At 34.5% G+C, this 17,693-nt stretch overlaps 1 protein-coding gene across 1 annotated transcript; it reads right to left on the reverse strand.

Moving 5' to 3' along the window:
* Positions 1–12,133: 12,133 nt before the first annotated feature.
* On the reverse strand, positions 12,134–16,516 carry LOC104240648 (cytochrome b-c1 complex subunit Rieske-3, mitochondrial). The gene is made up of 2 exons (XM_009795512.2): positions 16,138–16,516; positions 12,134–12,995 (listed from the first exon to the last, which is right to left on the reverse strand). Exons 1-2 carry the CDS (start codon positions 16,298–16,300, stop codon positions 12,352–12,354), a joined length of 807 nt encoding a protein of 268 aa, XP_009793814.1. The 5' UTR covers positions 16,301–16,516; the 3' UTR covers positions 12,134–12,351.
* Positions 16,517–17,693: the final 1,177 nt, after the last annotated feature.

A 17,693-nucleotide genomic window follows, 5' to 3' on the forward strand; every position in this document is an offset into this window, starting at 1 on the left:
CGACAAAGTTTTGATGGGAGATGACCAGATTAAGAGGAGGTGGCAGACCTACTTTCATAAACTTCTAAGTGAAGAAGGGGATCAGGATATTATACTTGGGGAATCGAGGAATGCCGACAGTCACCATGAATTAAGTAATTGTAGGGACATCGAGATCAATGAAGTCATGGAGGCAATGCGTAAGATGAGAAGGGGCAGAGCTACCGGGCCAGATGAAATTCCGGTTGAACTGTGGAGGTGTATGGGTAGAGCAGGCTTGGAATGGCTTACTGCATTGTTTAGTGTTATATTCAAGACTAATAGGATGCCTGAAGAGTGGAGGTGGAGTACAATGGTCTCGTTGTATAAGAACAAAGGTGATGTTCAGAGCTGTAACAACTATAGGGGCATCAAATTACTAAGTCATACCATGAAAGTTTGGGAGAGAGTGGTAGAAATGAGAGTGCGAAGGACAGTGTCTATTTCAGACAACCAGTTCGGGTTCATGCCGGGACGATCTACCACAGAAGCTATCCACCTTATTAGGAGGATGGTGGAACAGTACAGAGATAAGAAGAAGGATCTCCACATGGTGTTTATTGATCTGGAGAAAGCGTACGATAAGGTTCCTAGGAAGGTCTTATGGAGCTGCTTAGAGGATAAAGGGGTCCCGAGTAACTATATTAGGGTGATTAAAGACATGTATGATGGAGCTAAGACTCGGGTTAGGACAGTAGGAGGCGACTCTGAACACTTTCCAGTTATTACGGGGTTGCACCAAGGGTCTGCGCTCAGCCCATTCCTATTTGCCCTGGTGATGGATGCACTGACTCATCATATTCAAGGGGAGGTGCCATGGTGCATGCTATTTGCTGATGACATTATTCTAATTGACGAGACACGAGGCGGCGTCAACGAGAGGCTAGAGATTTGGAGACATGCTCTTGAGTCTAAAGGTTTCAAGTTGAGCAGGACGAAGACGGAATACCTCGAGTGCAAATTTGGAGTTGAGCCGACGGAAGCGGGAGTTGAAGTGAGGCTTGACTCTCAAGTCATTCCCAAGAGGGGTAGTTTCAAGTACCTTGGATCGGTTATTCAGGGGATCGGGGAGATTGACGAGGATGTCACACACCGTATAGGGGTGGGGTGGATGAAGTGGAGGTTAGCGTCGGGAGTCTTGTGTGACAAGAAAGTGCCACCGTTACTAAAAGGTAAGTTTTATAGAGCAGTGGTTAGGCCTGCCATGTTGTATGGAACTGAATGTTGGCCGGTAAAGAACTCACACATCCAGAAGATGAAAGTAGCAGAGATGAGGATGTTGAGGTGGATGTGCGGGCATACAAGGATGGATAAGATTAGGAATGAAGATATTCGAGAGAAGGTGGGTGTGGCCCCCATGGAGGACAAGATGCGGGAAGTGAGACCTCAGATGGTTCGGGCACATTCAGAGGAGGAGCACTGATGCACCGGTGAGGAGGTGTGAGCGACTGGCTGTAGTGGGCACGCGGAGAGGTAGAGGGCGACCTAAGAAGTATTGGGGAGAGGTGATCAGACAGGACATGACGCGACTTAGGATTACTGAGGACATGGCCCTTGACAGGGAATTATGGAGGTCGAGCATTAAGGTTGTAGGTTAGGGGAAAGTTGTGAATATTTCTACAGCACAATAGAGTGAAACTAGCTAGTTAGGGTTAGACTAAGAATGTCATTGGTCGTCTTTTGATGCAGGGCTTTACCTAATAGTTTTACTATACCAGCCATCTATTTCGTATTTCGTATTTCGTATTTTGTATTTCATATCCCTTATATTGCTGTTATTTATTATGCATTTTTATGGTACTAATATATCGGCTCCTATTACCTTTTTGAGCTGAGGGTCTCCTGGAAACAGTCTTTCTACCCTTCGGGGTAGGGGTAAGGTCTGCGTACATATTACTCTCCCCAGACCCCACTTGTGGGATAATACTGGGTCGTTGTTGTTGTTGTTGTTGTTTGCAATTTTGTTTTTGTGGCATTTTCTATTAATTATTTGCATCTATCTGTGCACGTTTATTTTATTTAATTCATGAAAATACAAAAATATCACGCACTGCATTTAGGATTTAATTTTATATTTTTAGATTAATTAGTAAATTAGTTTGTTTTATAAAATATGAAAATCACAAAAATAGTTCATAATGCATTTTAACTTTTTAATTTTGAATTGTATAGTTTTTCTTTAAATTTAGGATTTAATTAATTATTGTAAATACTATGTTGAGTGATTAATCTAATTGGGTAGGTTAATTTAGTTTTAAAAAATAATTAACTTAGGTTTTATTTTAATTTGAAAAGAATAGAATTTGAAATTGAAAAAGAAAAAAAAAGAAATAAAAGAAAATCCAATTTTGGGCTGCTACAATTGAATTTTCCCCATGCCCAAGTGTTAAACACCCATTACCCGTTAAAATTGGCCCAAACTCGTCCCAAAACCCGGGTCCAACCTGGTCCATCTCCACACTAAACCAAACGACCCCGTTTCGATGAGCTTGAATCCCAGCCGTCGATCTTCTTTAGATCCAACGGTTGGGAACCGTGGGTCTTGATGGTATATAAATGTCTGAACCACTCAGACCCCCCCCCCCTTGTCGTCTCCAACACTCCCAAAGACCCCAACTCAACCCCACCGTGCACCACCGTCGAAAATCGCCCTATGACGGCGGTAGGTCTCCGATGGCCACCGGATTTACACCCTAGATCCCTCTCCTTCTCCTCATTCCGAATCCACACTCCTTTTCCCTCGAATCACACCCGAATGTCTCGAATATGGCTCAGAAGTTCCAAACCCTAATCCGCCGCCCTATTTTCCACCGCCTCAACTAGCGGCGCCACCTCCAACCACTCCCAAAATAACACCCCATGACCTCCACAACCCTCTCCTCCCAAATCTGGTACTCGTTTCCCTCGAATCTTTCCAGAACCCGTCGAATCTTGATTTGAAGAGAAACCATAAAACCCCAAAATCAGATTCTGTGCATGCAAGGGCTATTTCCCCGATTTTCCTGAATGTTCAAGGTCGATTTATCACCAAACAATGATGGTCGCTGGTTCTTGACAAAGAACAAACTATTAACATTATTTTGGGATAAATTGGAAATCCGGTGTTGGTGGCGAGTTTAGCAATAGGATTGGTTGTTTACAGTTCCTCTCCTCTTATATATGAAAGTTGAAAGACGGGTTTAAATTAGAGTTGTCAGCCTGAAAGCCATAAGCCATTTTTAGGTGTTAAATAAGGTTTTCAAGCTGGCATGGATTTGAATCATAAGGTCTTAATATCAAAAATGGTTCTGATGAGGATTTCCTTTTCTTTTCTGTGTGTTTAAATTTTAAAATGATGATTCTGTCGTAGTTGTGTAAGCATTGAAAATTAGTAGTTTTGGGTGTGTATTTTCCTGAGGATATAATGATTCCAAACAGTACGCGCGGCCTCGTAGGCTCAACTTCGAGCCGATGTTTTGTATTATGCCCAGTTTTCTGGGTTGGACACGCCTGAGGCATCCGTTTGAGCATCAGCAATACAGGTATTCACAATTGGGTTTGGGCCAGCCGAGCCCAAACGTGGGAGGAAATTGAAATTGGCCCTTAGCCCCTTCTAAATCATTGCTTTCTAAGTACGTAATAGGTTTAAATCCTCTTAACGAATGAAGGTCGGTATTGTAATTTAGATCTTAACCATAGATTTCTTTCGATCATTCCATCTATTTAGATTCGAGGTGCACCAAATCAAACAAACCTTAAAATACACGGCCCTCTTGTGATTCAGATGTAAACAACAAATGTTTGTAGTTTGCTTTAGGCCCATTTAATATACCACCGTGATTGTGTATACATTCGCGTAACATAATTACGATTTTTAAAAAGACTAATTCAGAGTATGCGTTCGTGCAACTTCGACTAATTTTTCTAAATAATAATGAAGAGTTATTAATTATGGACATGTACGCGTGACCCATTTCAAGATAATTTTTCTTAGTTTAAAAGCAGTAAAAGGCTAAAGCACATAGGTTCTAAAAATTAGTAATTAGACAATCGTAATAAGCCAAGTATGATCAAAGCGACCGTGCTAGAACCACGGAACTCGGGAATGCCTAACACCTTCTCCCGGGTTAACAGAATTTCTTACTCGGATTTCTGGTTCGCGGACTGTAGTACAGGGTCAATCTTTTCCTCGATTCGGGATTTAAACCGGTGACTTGGAACACCCTAAATTATCCCAAGTGGCGACTCTGAATCTTTAAACAAATCCCGTTTCGATTGTCCTTTAATTGGAAAAACTCTCTTATATTTATACCCTTTACGGGATGTAGTAAAAAGGAGGTGTGACAATCATAATTATGTAATTTTTTTAGTTCGACAAGTTTGTTTGTATATATTAAATACGATTAATCATAAACCGAAATCCAAAACAGATCAAACTAATCAAATTCATATCGCATTTAGACCATATATATAGTAACTAACATGTTTTGCGTTCAAAATAGTGTGGTATCCGAAGCCTCCAAATTCTAGATCCATGTATAATAGTAAAGGAGTATCATCTTCAAAGGCAGGCATGTCTGTAAATGTTCTGACACTGAGGTCGTATATCCAGAAATCATGTTTAGCTAATGTGCTTCCAATTATGTGTATCTTTCCAGAATTCAATTTAAATTCATCAAAAAATATTTCAATATACTTTTATTTTGCAATGTCATTAATAAATAAAACACATGGCCAGACAATTTCTAATGTTGGTCTATATTTGTTATAATATGTTTTCTCACAAGAAATAGAATATTGTACTTTCAAGGGATAAATCAATATCGACAAGTTTTAATCATGATAGAGTAACCAAAAAGACTCAAAAGCATACGCACACAAAAAGAAAATCGAGTACAAAAAAGTATTAAATAAGATACGATTACATTGCATACTTTTATGCACAATGCATATCTCTATACTAGAAGTACAAATACTACCGAACTAATCTCACCAAACGAATCATATATGCAGGTTCAGACGATATTCAATTCTTTTGAATTCATTTATTATGTCAATGTAACAAATACCAATAATAATATTAATTTTTAACATCTAAAAAGAGTGTTGCACTTTAATTATCTCTGTCAATGGTTTTACAATGATTCTTTCTTCTTGTCACTGCTAGAATTTTAGATTGTAAGTTATGTTTTATTTGGTACTATATATGTTGTGTTTATAGATGTTTGGTTTGGTAGTCTCTGCCCTCTGGTACCAGAAGTTGACAAATTATTTGAATGTAATTAAAAATCACGAACTAATTAAGAGTAGGCGAAAACTCATAGTATAGCACTATATTTACAATGGGATATAAAAATTTATTACATAAATCTATTTAGAAAAAATGAGAAGCCGAACACTTCTATTGTATAAATCTTATTGTAAATCTATGCCCGTTAGGTTTTGCCTCTGGCTACATCCTACATCAAAGAATGTTATATTCACTATTATAATGGTAAATAAAATAGGGGGCTATTCTTGTCCATTAAGGAAGATATGAGGGGCATATCGGTCAATCTTTTCTATATATGGAAAGTTCAAAAATCATCATATAATAATCCAGAAATTGCAATAGAAAAGAAATAAGAGAGATTTGTGATTATTTTTCAATCATTTCTACTAGGTAATCTAGTATCCTTATGCATGAAGATAATTAATTCGGTCTTTGTGGTCGGACTCTATTGTGGATTTCTGACCACATTCTCCATAGGGCCCTCTTATCTCTTCCTTCTCCTAGCTCTGGTTATGGAAGAAGGAATCGAGAAGAAGGTATCAGCAACAACTGGTTTAATTAAATAAATCTAGCAGTTAGTGGTTGTTAGGAATGGTTATAGAAGGCTACTAATATTTAGCAGTGACAGTAATAAGAATTGGAGGCTTCTTAGGGACGGATGTAGAGTTTGGCCACCGAGTTCATCTGAACCCAGTATTTGCAAAGCGGAGCATAAATTTATGTGTAAAGTTCATTAAAATTGCAACAAATGGTAAATTTGAATCCACAACTTTAAAAATACAATAGACTCAATGCTAAAAATCTTAAAAATTGAACTCATAAAATCTAAATCCTGGATTCGCCCTCCGCCGACTTCTGTATGCATCAAGCTACTAATATTTGTATGGAAGCCTTGGCCCTTCGTCGTTGTGTTAAAATTGTCGTGGATACAAATATCCTTCCCTTAACTATTGAAATAGATTGCAAGGAGTTAATCAATATGTTAACTAACAATGACTGCCTATATTAAAATTTAATTGACGATTGCATGTTCCTATTGATTATGGCGGCAACACTCTTAGAGTATGTGTTCAGAAAAGCTAATGAAGCACCGGACTAAAAACGGATTCCTTTTGGATGTTTTTGATAGCTTAGTTTATTACCTCCCCTTTTCCTTATTTCTGTTTATAAAAGAGATGGCATAGGTACTATGTTGCCTAGGCTAGTCTCCATTTGTAATGACTCTTAACTAGTGTTTATTTGAATAGAAGCTGAGTCTTTTATTACCAAAGAAAAATAGAAGGGATTAACGGTTATCTCCCATTCGTTTTGCAATTAGCTCTTCTATGTAGGGTGTTTTCGTTTTTATTGTCTCCTTTTAGTCATGTTGCAATGAGAAAGTGTAATCAAATTCAATCATTTCATCTCTTTGTCTTTTAAAGTGGGTGCACCAATGTTCGATATACATCATGTATGTATAGAGGTAGCAAACGAGCTAGTCGGGTCGAATATAGGCGGATAATGCAAAAACGGATAAAATACCCAACCCGATCCATATTTAATACGGATAAAAACGAGTTAAGATATATATATTATCCATGACTTCTTGATTATGATCAATTTTGGGAGAATTCATAGTCTCCCAAATTAAACTTGAGGAACTACAAATTTGAAGTTTTACAAATGTAAAAGTTAAACTCATTAGTTATCCATTTTCTAAGTGAATAATATGGTTCTCACCCATATTTGACCCATTTTTAAGAAGTTCATTATCCAACCCATTTTTTAATGAATAATATGAGTGGACAGCTATTTATTTTTAACCATTTTGCTACCACTAAATATAACTTCTGACTCCCATAACTAACTCTCCCGCTAACTAAATAAACAGCTAGCCGCCTAACTCTCTCTATATATACTAGTATTATCACCCGCGCGATTGCGCGGATACTAACCATGTAATATATTTGGGTTATTTGGATTATATGTAAATAATCTTAAAACTTAAACTTTCTCTATTAAATATAGATAATCATTGGGTATTAATTAAGAAACACTACATGAAAAAGATTAACCATTTCTCAAATTTCCTAGATATAATTCTATTTTTATTTTTTGATATCATTCTCGCGGGTGTCATTGGATCCTAAAATTAGTCGGGAAGCAAAATAATAACTCATTTTTATAAAAACAATCAAAGGTTGAGACTATGAAGGATTCTTTGGATACGACTTGACTCTTTTACTACTACTTGAACTCTTATGTTGTATGTTGATATCTTTCAAAAATTATTTCTATTTTAAAATTTTAGTTTTTAAAACATTATTGTTAAATAATAATTTATTTTATAATAATGTAAGTGAAAATATTATTCTTAATTCAAAACTAATTTTAGTCGGCTATCTAAGAATTTAAAAAATTGTTTATCCAGTAATTTTTTTTTCCAGTGTGACTCCATTTTGATATTTGACATTAACCATATTAAATATCTAAGTTTTTTGAGTGATATGTAAATAACCTTAAAATTTAAACCTTCTAGATAATCGTTAGATGTCACTTACGAAACAGTACATGAAAAAAACTAACATTTTCTCAAATCTCGTAGTGATAATTTTAGTTTTGCACCATTCTCATTGGTGTCATTGGAATCTAAAAATAGCCAAAAAGTGAAATAATACTCGTATTTATGTCAAAGCACAAAGGTTGACACAATATGAACGATTCTTTGGTTACGACATGACTCTTTTACTACGACTTGAACTCTTATTTGGTATGTTGTTATCTTTCAAAAAATATTTCTATTTTGACATTCCAATTTCTAAAACTTTATATATATATATATATATGCAAGTGAAGATATATATATATATATATTATTTTTATAATGATGCAAGTGAAGATATTATCTTTAATTTAAAATTCACTTTAGTCAGCTATCTAAGAATTTAAATGATCCTTTAGCCGGTAAATTTTTATTTTAATATGACGTTATTTTGAGTTTATCGATATCTCTAGCCACATATTTTGAATTTGGAATACCCTATATACAGAGGCGGATCTATGATTTATACTTTATGGATTCAATTTTTAAGGTTTTAGCATTGAACTCATTATATTTTTAGAGTTATGAGTTTATATCTACTATTTTTATAATTTTAAGAATGTTTTACATATAAATTTTTGCTCAGCGTGAAAAGTTATGGGTTCAATTAAACATGTTGTCAACACTCTACATCTGCCTCTGCTTATATATATACAAATTTTTTGTTCTTTAAATCACTAAATGTTAAATTTGTTGATTGTTATTGTATAACATTGCATATATTATTTTGAAATTGCTAAGTACTTTTTTCTCGACACTATACTTGGCTTAACCTCAATGCAAACTACTCAAATTGCATTTATATTCAAATTCAGATATCATATCAATTTGTTAGTAATAGTAATTTTTTTTAAAAGACACACAATTTAAATTAAAAAAATTCTAAGATATCCTTGTCTTGTAGTCACGTATTTGAGTTGAAAAAAATATTTAAAATCGATGATATCAACTTCTAAATTTTTTATACTTAACATAGTTGAAACAGAAGAAGAAATTCGTTGTCATCTCTTATTTCTGGTTTTTAGATTTTTCAAACATCTTTTCTATATTTATTTTCTTTTATCTTATTTTTTATGTCTTTCTTTTTTTTTACAATAAATTAATTTATTTCTCGATAAAAATATGAGTTTAAATAGAAATTGTCTGCATAGGAACTTTATTTATTTTTTTAGTGTTTAGTTGAAATTCTTTCATATTTTTCTTTTGGCTTTATCTAATCAACCTAAATAAGTGCTCGACTTACCACTTAAATTAAAAAACTGAAGAATGTGTAATTTATATATAATCCATATATAATATGTGTATAATATATATATATATATATATATATATATATATATATATATATATATATATATATATAATATGTGTGTTGTGGCAAGCTAATAAATGCAAATAATATATGACAACTTTATTTTATATTTGACTATGTTAGTCATACGTACATACATACATACATACATACATACATACATACATACATATATATATATATATATATATATATATATATATATATATATATATATATATATACAGTATGACTATATATGTATTATATATAATACATATATGTATGTATGTATTATATATATATGTATGTATGTATGTATGTATGTATGTATGTATGTACGTATGACTAACATAGTCAAATATAAAATAAAGTTGTCATATATTATTTGCATTTATTAGCTTGCCACTTGACTTACCCACAATGCACTTATATATGGTAACTTTCTTGCTTTAATATATATATATATATATATATATATATATATATATATATAGAGAGAGAGAGAGAGAGAGAGAGATTTAAATTCTTTTTTGTTACCTCGATAACCATGGACGTATATCCTATATGTTACATTTATTTTAAAAGAAACTCGATTTATTCAAATCTAGCTATATTATTTTAAAGAACTATAATTATAGGGTTTTAAGTGTGAAAGAGTTCTATAGTTATATGGAATAATTTTTTTTTTACAATCGCATTAGTATTTAAATAATCAGAAAAGATAACAAAAGTTCTTACCATTATTGCATATGATCATTAACCGAATTAAGTATGATAACTTGACAAAAAAAAAGATAAATTTCTTTTTTTTATTATTTTAATTCAAATTTAAAAATTTTATCAATAAATTCAAAATTATTCTTTAATTCAAATTCAGTTTTATATATATATATATATATATATATGACTAAAATAGTCAAATATAAAATAAAGTTACCATATACTATTTGCATTTATTAGCTTGACACTTGGCTTAACCACAATGCAATTATATATGGTAGCTTTCTTGCTTTAATATATATATATATAGATAACCGCCTAACTTCTAATTCCTCCCTCTCGGTCATTTCAACTCAAACAGGTGAGGATTTACCATTTTTGAAAAAAAATTCTTTCGAAAGAAGATTTACAATATTCTTAATTAAGAATGTAGGTTTATAAGAAGCTGCCCAAACAGAAAGAATCAGATCAAAGCTTTGAAGAAATGGGTAAGCTTCTTCTACTTTCATTAATCTGCATGAGTTCCTTTTTGAAAAACATTGGCCATAGTAATTTGACCTGAAAACGTATTTGTAGGAGTAGACATCCACCAACTCCCTACTGTCAAACAACTCTTGAGAAAATACAAGAGGAAATCTATAAAGAAAAAAGAAAAAACTATACGCGTACATAGGGAAAACTATACGCGTAGGTAGGGAGGATGGTGCTCATGAGAAGGATGATGAAGAGGAAAAAGTGGTGGCCGATAAAGAAGTAATTCTCGTGGAGTGGTTTGCCCCGCAAGCCGTAGAGGCCCAGCCCCACAAAACCCTATGAATATTCCACAAATTGACCCTCCTCAAGTTATTAATATTCCAGAGATTGACGAACGGGTAGTAAATCCTTTCAGTGGACTTCCTCCTCCACATAAATTCCAATACATGAGGGCATGGCATAGGTATTAACGATCACATGGTCTCAAACTGAAGCTCATTTGTGTTACGTTGTTGATTTCCTTTTGCATGCACTATCATATTAGTACTAATTCATAAACTTTGTGCAGAATTATATTCAGCTAGTTGACTCTTGACGCTTCCATAGAAGAAATCAAGAAACTGGATTGAGTATTTTTCTTTAACTTTGACCCACTTGGCCATAGTTTGGAAAATTTTAAATTTATGAGCATATATAGTGTGCTTGAATGAACTATCTTGTACAACATTGTTTGGTCATATTGTCCCTTTGCATTTTTATCACGTTTAACAAATAACTTAGCGCATAGTTAGGCATACCAACAGAGTTGCAAGAGTAAAGTCTTATGCAGAGAATCTCTTCTAAGTAACAAAGTAAAAGAAAAGGCAGAGTTGCTAGTCTTATTTTGATGACTTCTTAGTTTTAGCTATGGTTAAACAATCTTTTATATCAGTATTCATTAGTGTCCACATTTTTCTTTTCTATCCAAGTTAGGCATGAGTGTCGATACACTACCTTGGTTCTTGTTGTCAATAATCTTATTGAAATTAATGCAGATTTGATTAGTTGAATGCAACGTTCTAAAATATTAGACAAAATTTATAACTTGACAAATTGAAATAATAACTTAGAAATTTGAGAAGGAGATTTACTAATGCTAGGAAAAGAGTATAGAAAGGCTTGTTAATCTGTATGGGAATGCAGATAAAGAGAAAGAGAATGAAGCAGTGGGGCCTAATAGAGAGACTGCCGCTCTGAGGCTGGTTCAAATTGCTGAATTTTGCATAATTTACTGGTTCCACCTGTCAAAACGATTACTGGAATTTTGTTCTGTATTCTAGTTGAGGGCAAATACGTCAATTCAATCCGATCAGTGGCTACTTTGTCATTACAATTTAAAATATAGTTAAACTCTAATAACCGACCTAAAAGTGACTATTTACCAAGATCATCCGATTTTGCGATACACTATGTGCCTTTTTCATTAGGTGTTATATATAAGGAATCAAATGGATCCAAAGTCCATACAATTAGGGACCATTTTGATCATTTTCTCGATGATATTAGCAAATGGTGCCATGATTTTGGACACTTTGTAGATGTATTGGATTTTGAATGCCATAGCACTTTTCTCATTTTGAAAACCTCCCGTTGGCCTTTTGTTGATATACTTGTGGAGGGAAAACTACTGAATCAAACAGGACAATAATATGGTGAGGAAATCCTTGCATAAAATTCCCAGTCAAGAACAGATGGGTGCTAAAAAAACTATAGATTTCAAGTGCAAAAGAAAAAGTTAATGCACCTCAATAACATATTTGGACTAGTAAACAGAGAATTTTTAAAAAGTTTATTCAGAATAAATTTGAAACATGAGAAATCTCTTAACAAGCAGCCAGCAGAATTATTCACCCAAAATAGCGTGCTACCAGTACTGGTCAGTAAATACAATCCATGTATAACTGAAGAAGCTAAACGCAAGATCCAATTTAGGTCCAGCAGCTACAAGTTGTCCTGCAACTTAGACAAAATTTCTCAACCAATAAGTAACTTGTTCTCCTCCATGAAACTGTAGGTAGGCACCTCCAGATTATATGGTGCAGGTCCTTTGCGAATCCTACCAGAGATGTCATAGTGGGAGCCATGGCATGGGCAAAACCAACCACCAAAATCACCAGCATTTGGTAAAGGTATGCACCCTAAATGAGTACATACCCCGATGACTACAAGCCATTCTGGATTTTTGACCCTCTCAGCATCTTGTTGTGGGTCGCGAAGGGAGCCAAGATCAACACTGTTCGCCAAATTGATGTCCTCGTCAGTGCGGCGTCTGATGAAAACAGGCTTCCCACGCCACTTGACAGTAACAGTTGTCCCAGGTTCAATGCTGGAAAGATCCACCTCAAGAGAAGCAAGTGCAAGGACATCTTTACTGGCAGACATGCTCAGAACAAACTTAAGAATCAGGAGGCGAACCAATGAGGCATAGACAAACCTGCCTCCTGTCAAAACAAAGTAAGCAAATGCACGTTTGCTGGGGTCACCAGGTGGATAACGCTCATGGTTGCTATCATCATATACAATTTTTGAACTGGGATTCTTAATAGCAGCCACTGTCGCTGGCAGATCTGAGACTAAACCCGTCTGATGTGCGGGAGAAACTGAATTAGATGAGAAACCTGAAACATTTGAAAATTGTTGGAAGTTTGCGAACAAGTAACAACTACCAAAAGAATCTTTTTATTTTACCAACAACTATCCAAAGAATTGCAACCACAGTTCCAGAATGTACCAATAAGATATCCAAATAAAGCAAAAAAAACAACAGCAAAACAAGAGTTTCCATGTTCCATTGTCTGGTTCAGAAAAACAATTCGGTTTTGTTTTATTTTGATTTTGATTTTTTTTTTTTTTGGTTTGTTTTGATTTTATTCTTTGGAAAGCAATGTCTTGAGTTAAGAACTAGTTTTAGAAAAAGTGGGTTGTACGAGTTACTTTACCTGATCAAAATTTAAAAAGAAAAAAAAATGGTTTCTTTTGAGTTTGAAAAATTGCTTACGGAAACCAGCCATTTGGTTGGTTTCCGGAAACAAACAATTGTTGTAAGTGGCCAATACGCTACACATCAACAGCGACTTTTTTTTATCAGTAGGTTAAAGACAAATACAGATCTTAATGAAATATTAACACGAACAATTTCCTCGAAAAATATAACTGGGCAACTGATTAAAACTCAAAGCTCCTATCAAACTTGGAGGTAAAGGCAAATTTTTAACTCTATTTCCTTGTTACTTATATTCCTGTCAATAGTGAGATAATGATTGAGATTGCAAACGTGGAAGAACTTAGTTTTTAATCATTCATAAAACAATTTAAGCATTTTCAAGAGAGTCTTTATCATGCATAAAACAATTTAAGCATTTTCAAGGGAGAAAATCTGCAAAGATTTTTTCTTTCAATTTGATAAGCATAAACTAAAGGGTATGTTGTACTAGGGACTGTATCATAATCCCATGTCATATTAACAATCTGGTGCGCATTTTTTGGTCCTCTTGTATTGGCTACCAGTCCATCAACAAAATGCATATTCCAAATTACTTAACACCAGTCCATCAAGGTAGTTCTGCTTCAACTCCAATGCCGATGACAAACTTTGCATTGCCAGCTGAAGTTGAAAGCTTGAGCTGAAACCATCTTGATGCCCTCCTTTCCCCACCCCCCTTTTTTGGGGGGTAAATAGAGAATGGGATAAATCTTCTTAAGCAGGGAAAATGGAATCATCTTTTTCCATGCCTGACCAAGAATTTTATTGTTTTGTTGAGTTATGTAGGGCTGCGGGCTGCCTAAGAAAAGGTCATGACACATTATTTTTCTCAGAATTATCGTGGAACAAAAGAGTAAGGTTTTAGATCCTTCTGCGTTCGTGTAGTATCCTCCACCAAAAAAAAAGCATATTGGATAAGGTGTAACTTATACAAGTTTTCTATTAACATTAATCTATTATATTTGTATTATGTTACATGCAAATGTGCCACCTAGACTTAAAGGCAAGTGTTACAGAATAGTGGTTAGACCGACTATGTTGTATGGGGATGAGCGTTGGCCAGTCAAAAACTCGCAACTCCAGAAGATGAAAGTAGCAGAAATGAGGATGTTGAGATAGATATGTGGGTATACCAGGAGGGATAGGATTAGGAATGAAGATTCGGGCCAAAGTGGGAGTGTCCCGGGTGATGGACAAGATGCGGGAAGCAACACTTAGATGGAATGGGCATGTGATGAGAAGAAACGCAGATGCCCCAGTTAGGAGGTGCGAGAGGCTGGCCCTGGTGGGGTTGAGAAGAGGTAGAGGTAGGCCGAAAAAGCATTGGGGTAAAGTAATTAGGCGAGATATGTCGTTGCTTCAGCTTACCTAGGACATAACTCTTGATAGGAAGGTGTGGAGGTCGAGATCAAGGTAGAAGGCTAGTAGGTAGTCAAGTGTATTAGTGTTAGCCTTGTATTTCATTATTGTCAGATTTCTATTATTACTTGCTCTTTTTTCCCGCTTGTTCTCCTACTAGCTTGTTGTTAATGCTTGGTGCTACTGCCTTTCTTTTCGTCTCTCTTGAAACGAGAGTCTATCTGAAACAACCTCTCTACCTTCAAGGTAGGGGTAAGGTCTGCGTATTACACACTACCCTCCCTAGACCCCACTTATGAGATTACACTGGCTTTGTTGTTGTTGTTATAATATGTTATATGCATATTTCTGCAACTAATTTCATAATATTCCTACATACAACTACAATAAGATAACTACTGCCAGAATTCTACCTCGGCTGATAAATGGAGAGACTAGAAGCTGCAAAGCAGTGGCCATTGTCCCATGCATTTTCTCATTTTCAACCATATTACCAATCCTCAGTAATTTAAACCTTTGAGCAGATAAGCTAGCATTCCCTCATAAGAGAAATCAAGTTTCACTATCTTCCCCTCCCTCTCACCCTAATCTACAAACACTCAAAGCCAAATCAAGTCTTAGCCAATGTAATTAAACGACATCGTTTTGTCGCTTAGAGCAATGAAGTATAAGCGAGGGTTATGGCTTCATGGATGAACCCATGCGCTTTAGAAAAGTTTGCGCTTCAAACAATGGTACACAAAGTGATTCCAAAAAGAATCGGTTGCTTCTCTGAATCTCAACTTTGAGAAGCTGGATAAATATCGGCATTATTGGATAGACCATTTCTTACTGTACTAAATTCATAGCTATTTGATTCTTTTTTTTAAATTTCCCATAATTTGTCACATCATTTCAAAGAAGTCCATGAACCTTGACGCTTTTTAAAGCTACTGTTAGCACAAATGTATTGCTTAGCTTAGTGTCGTTTAACAATTAGTATTAAAATTAGACCATGAGCTCTTAACTGTATTCATAAGATGCTCAAAGCATGAATTATGCACAAATGCATAAACCGTGCTCCAAGATGCAATTTTCAATCAAACAGTATATAACGAAAACCCAAAAAGCACAAATCCACAGGCATCCCTCTTTGATCCCCTAACATAAGACAATTAGTGTCAGCTACAGCTTCCGGATCTACACAACGAGCATTAAAACATCACAGCAGCTTTTATCAAATTCCTGATTCCCTCTATTTTAGAATCAGATCTATAATTTCCATCTACGATAATTCAGCACCAAATAAGCAAATAAACAAATCAAAAAAACGAGCTTTTAACACACACACAATAAAACTAATAATAACAACATCAGAAAGTGCAAACATGAAGATTGAGGATCAAATTAAATGATAATTAAGGAAGAAAGGAGCTGACCTCTGAATTGATCGAGAAATTGCGAAGCGAGGGAAGCAGGAGATGGGGATCTGGCCGGAGATGATGAATCATCGGTGAAGGTGAAAGGATTTCTGGTGAAGAAAGCGGATGAAGATCGAGTGGCAGCTGAGGAAGAGAGCTTTCTACCTGCTATTCGTAGCATCTTGAGAGTTGTGATTTAGGGTTTCGCTGTAACTGGATTTGGGTCCTTCTCTTTCCGATGACGAGATGACGATGGAGGAAATGAACGCAGAGAGGAATATAACACTTCTTTATTTATTTTTTCCTTTTTATTTTGCTGACTCTCTTTGATTTTTCATAAGAGATAAACTTTATTTCTTCTTTTTTTTCTCTAAAGAAAAAAGGAGTAAACATTTCTGTAAGAAATAGACCAAGTCGGAGGTGTTTTGATGTTAAAAAAGAATAGTAATACTATTTGAACTTAACTTACGTTAATATTTTGTAACTACACTAAAAAGCAGTACTAAATTTTATATGTTTTTTATAAATGTAGAAAAATTCGTAAAATGCTAGGTTACTCCTAGAATGTATAGGACCTAAGGTCAATTACCCAAAAAAAAAAAAAAAAAAGACCTAAGTTCTAAAATATATTCTCTAACTAACATGTATCGCCTAAATAAATATTTTTTCTTTATATTATATCTTTTGCTATATCTATACAGGTCCTCAAAAAATTAAGATCCTTCGAGACAATTTTATTGTATGTGATTTTAAATCTATCTTGTACTCTTTTAATACTTAAATTCACAATGGTTATATACATAAGCCAATGCATTTGGAGGCAGACTTATGATATGACGAAACCATCTCAACTGACATTTTATTATTTTATCATCGATGTGTGTTACTTTCATTTTCTGATGACTCGAATCATTTTTATCTGTCTAAAATTAAATTATCATATTTTCATCTTAACATCATCTTATGAATGTGTAAAACTTAGCGGTCCCAATATTTATTCCATATAGTCATGACGGTCTTATAACTATTCTATAGATTATACCACCCACTTTAATAGGTATTCTATCACATAACATTCTGTGTTTTTCTATTTCAACCATCTGATTTTGATTTTATGTATGACATATTAATCTATCATTCTGTTATCTTCTAGAATAACGAACCTAGATATCTAATTGTTTGTATTTAGACATTGCAATCCTATCTAATTGCACCTCACTTTCACTCGTTCGTTCCTATGTCGACTAAACTCGAAATGCCCATATTCATTATTATTTCTCTATTTTTTAATCTTTTCAACAACAAAAAAAATCTTTTCATGGAATCGACGTTCGTACATGTTAATCTGGACTGAATTGGTCATATTTCCTTATATCTTGATTCATCCGTCGCCACTAATAATTGTAACTAGGTCACCAGATTGATGTGACAAAAAGCCTAATAAATTTCACACTAAAGTTAGGTTTAAATGCAAATTGACGCACGAAATATTTGCAAGACTAGCCCCGAAATTTGAGTTTTCCTAATAACAAACATTTGCAAGAAATATTCCCCATTGCTATCCGTCTAGGCCA

The sequence above is a fragment of the Nicotiana sylvestris genome, chromosome 4 (assembly GCF_000393655.2).
Source record: "Nicotiana sylvestris chromosome 4, ASM39365v2, whole genome shotgun sequence".
Lineage (NCBI taxonomy): Eukaryota > Viridiplantae > Streptophyta > Magnoliopsida > Solanales > Solanaceae > Nicotiana > Nicotiana sylvestris.

What these genes read in the sequence shown, in the direction of transcription:
- LOC104240648 (XM_009795512.2), bottom strand. Translation starts at nt 16,300, where the DNA reads ATGCTACGAATAGCAGGTAGAAAGCTCTCTTCCTCAGCTGCCACTCGA. An exon ending in ATTTCTCGATCAATTCAGAG is followed by an intron (nt 12,996 to 16,137) that starts GTCAGCTCCTTT and finishes CAAATGTTTCAG; the next exon opens with GTTTCTCATCTAATTCAGTT.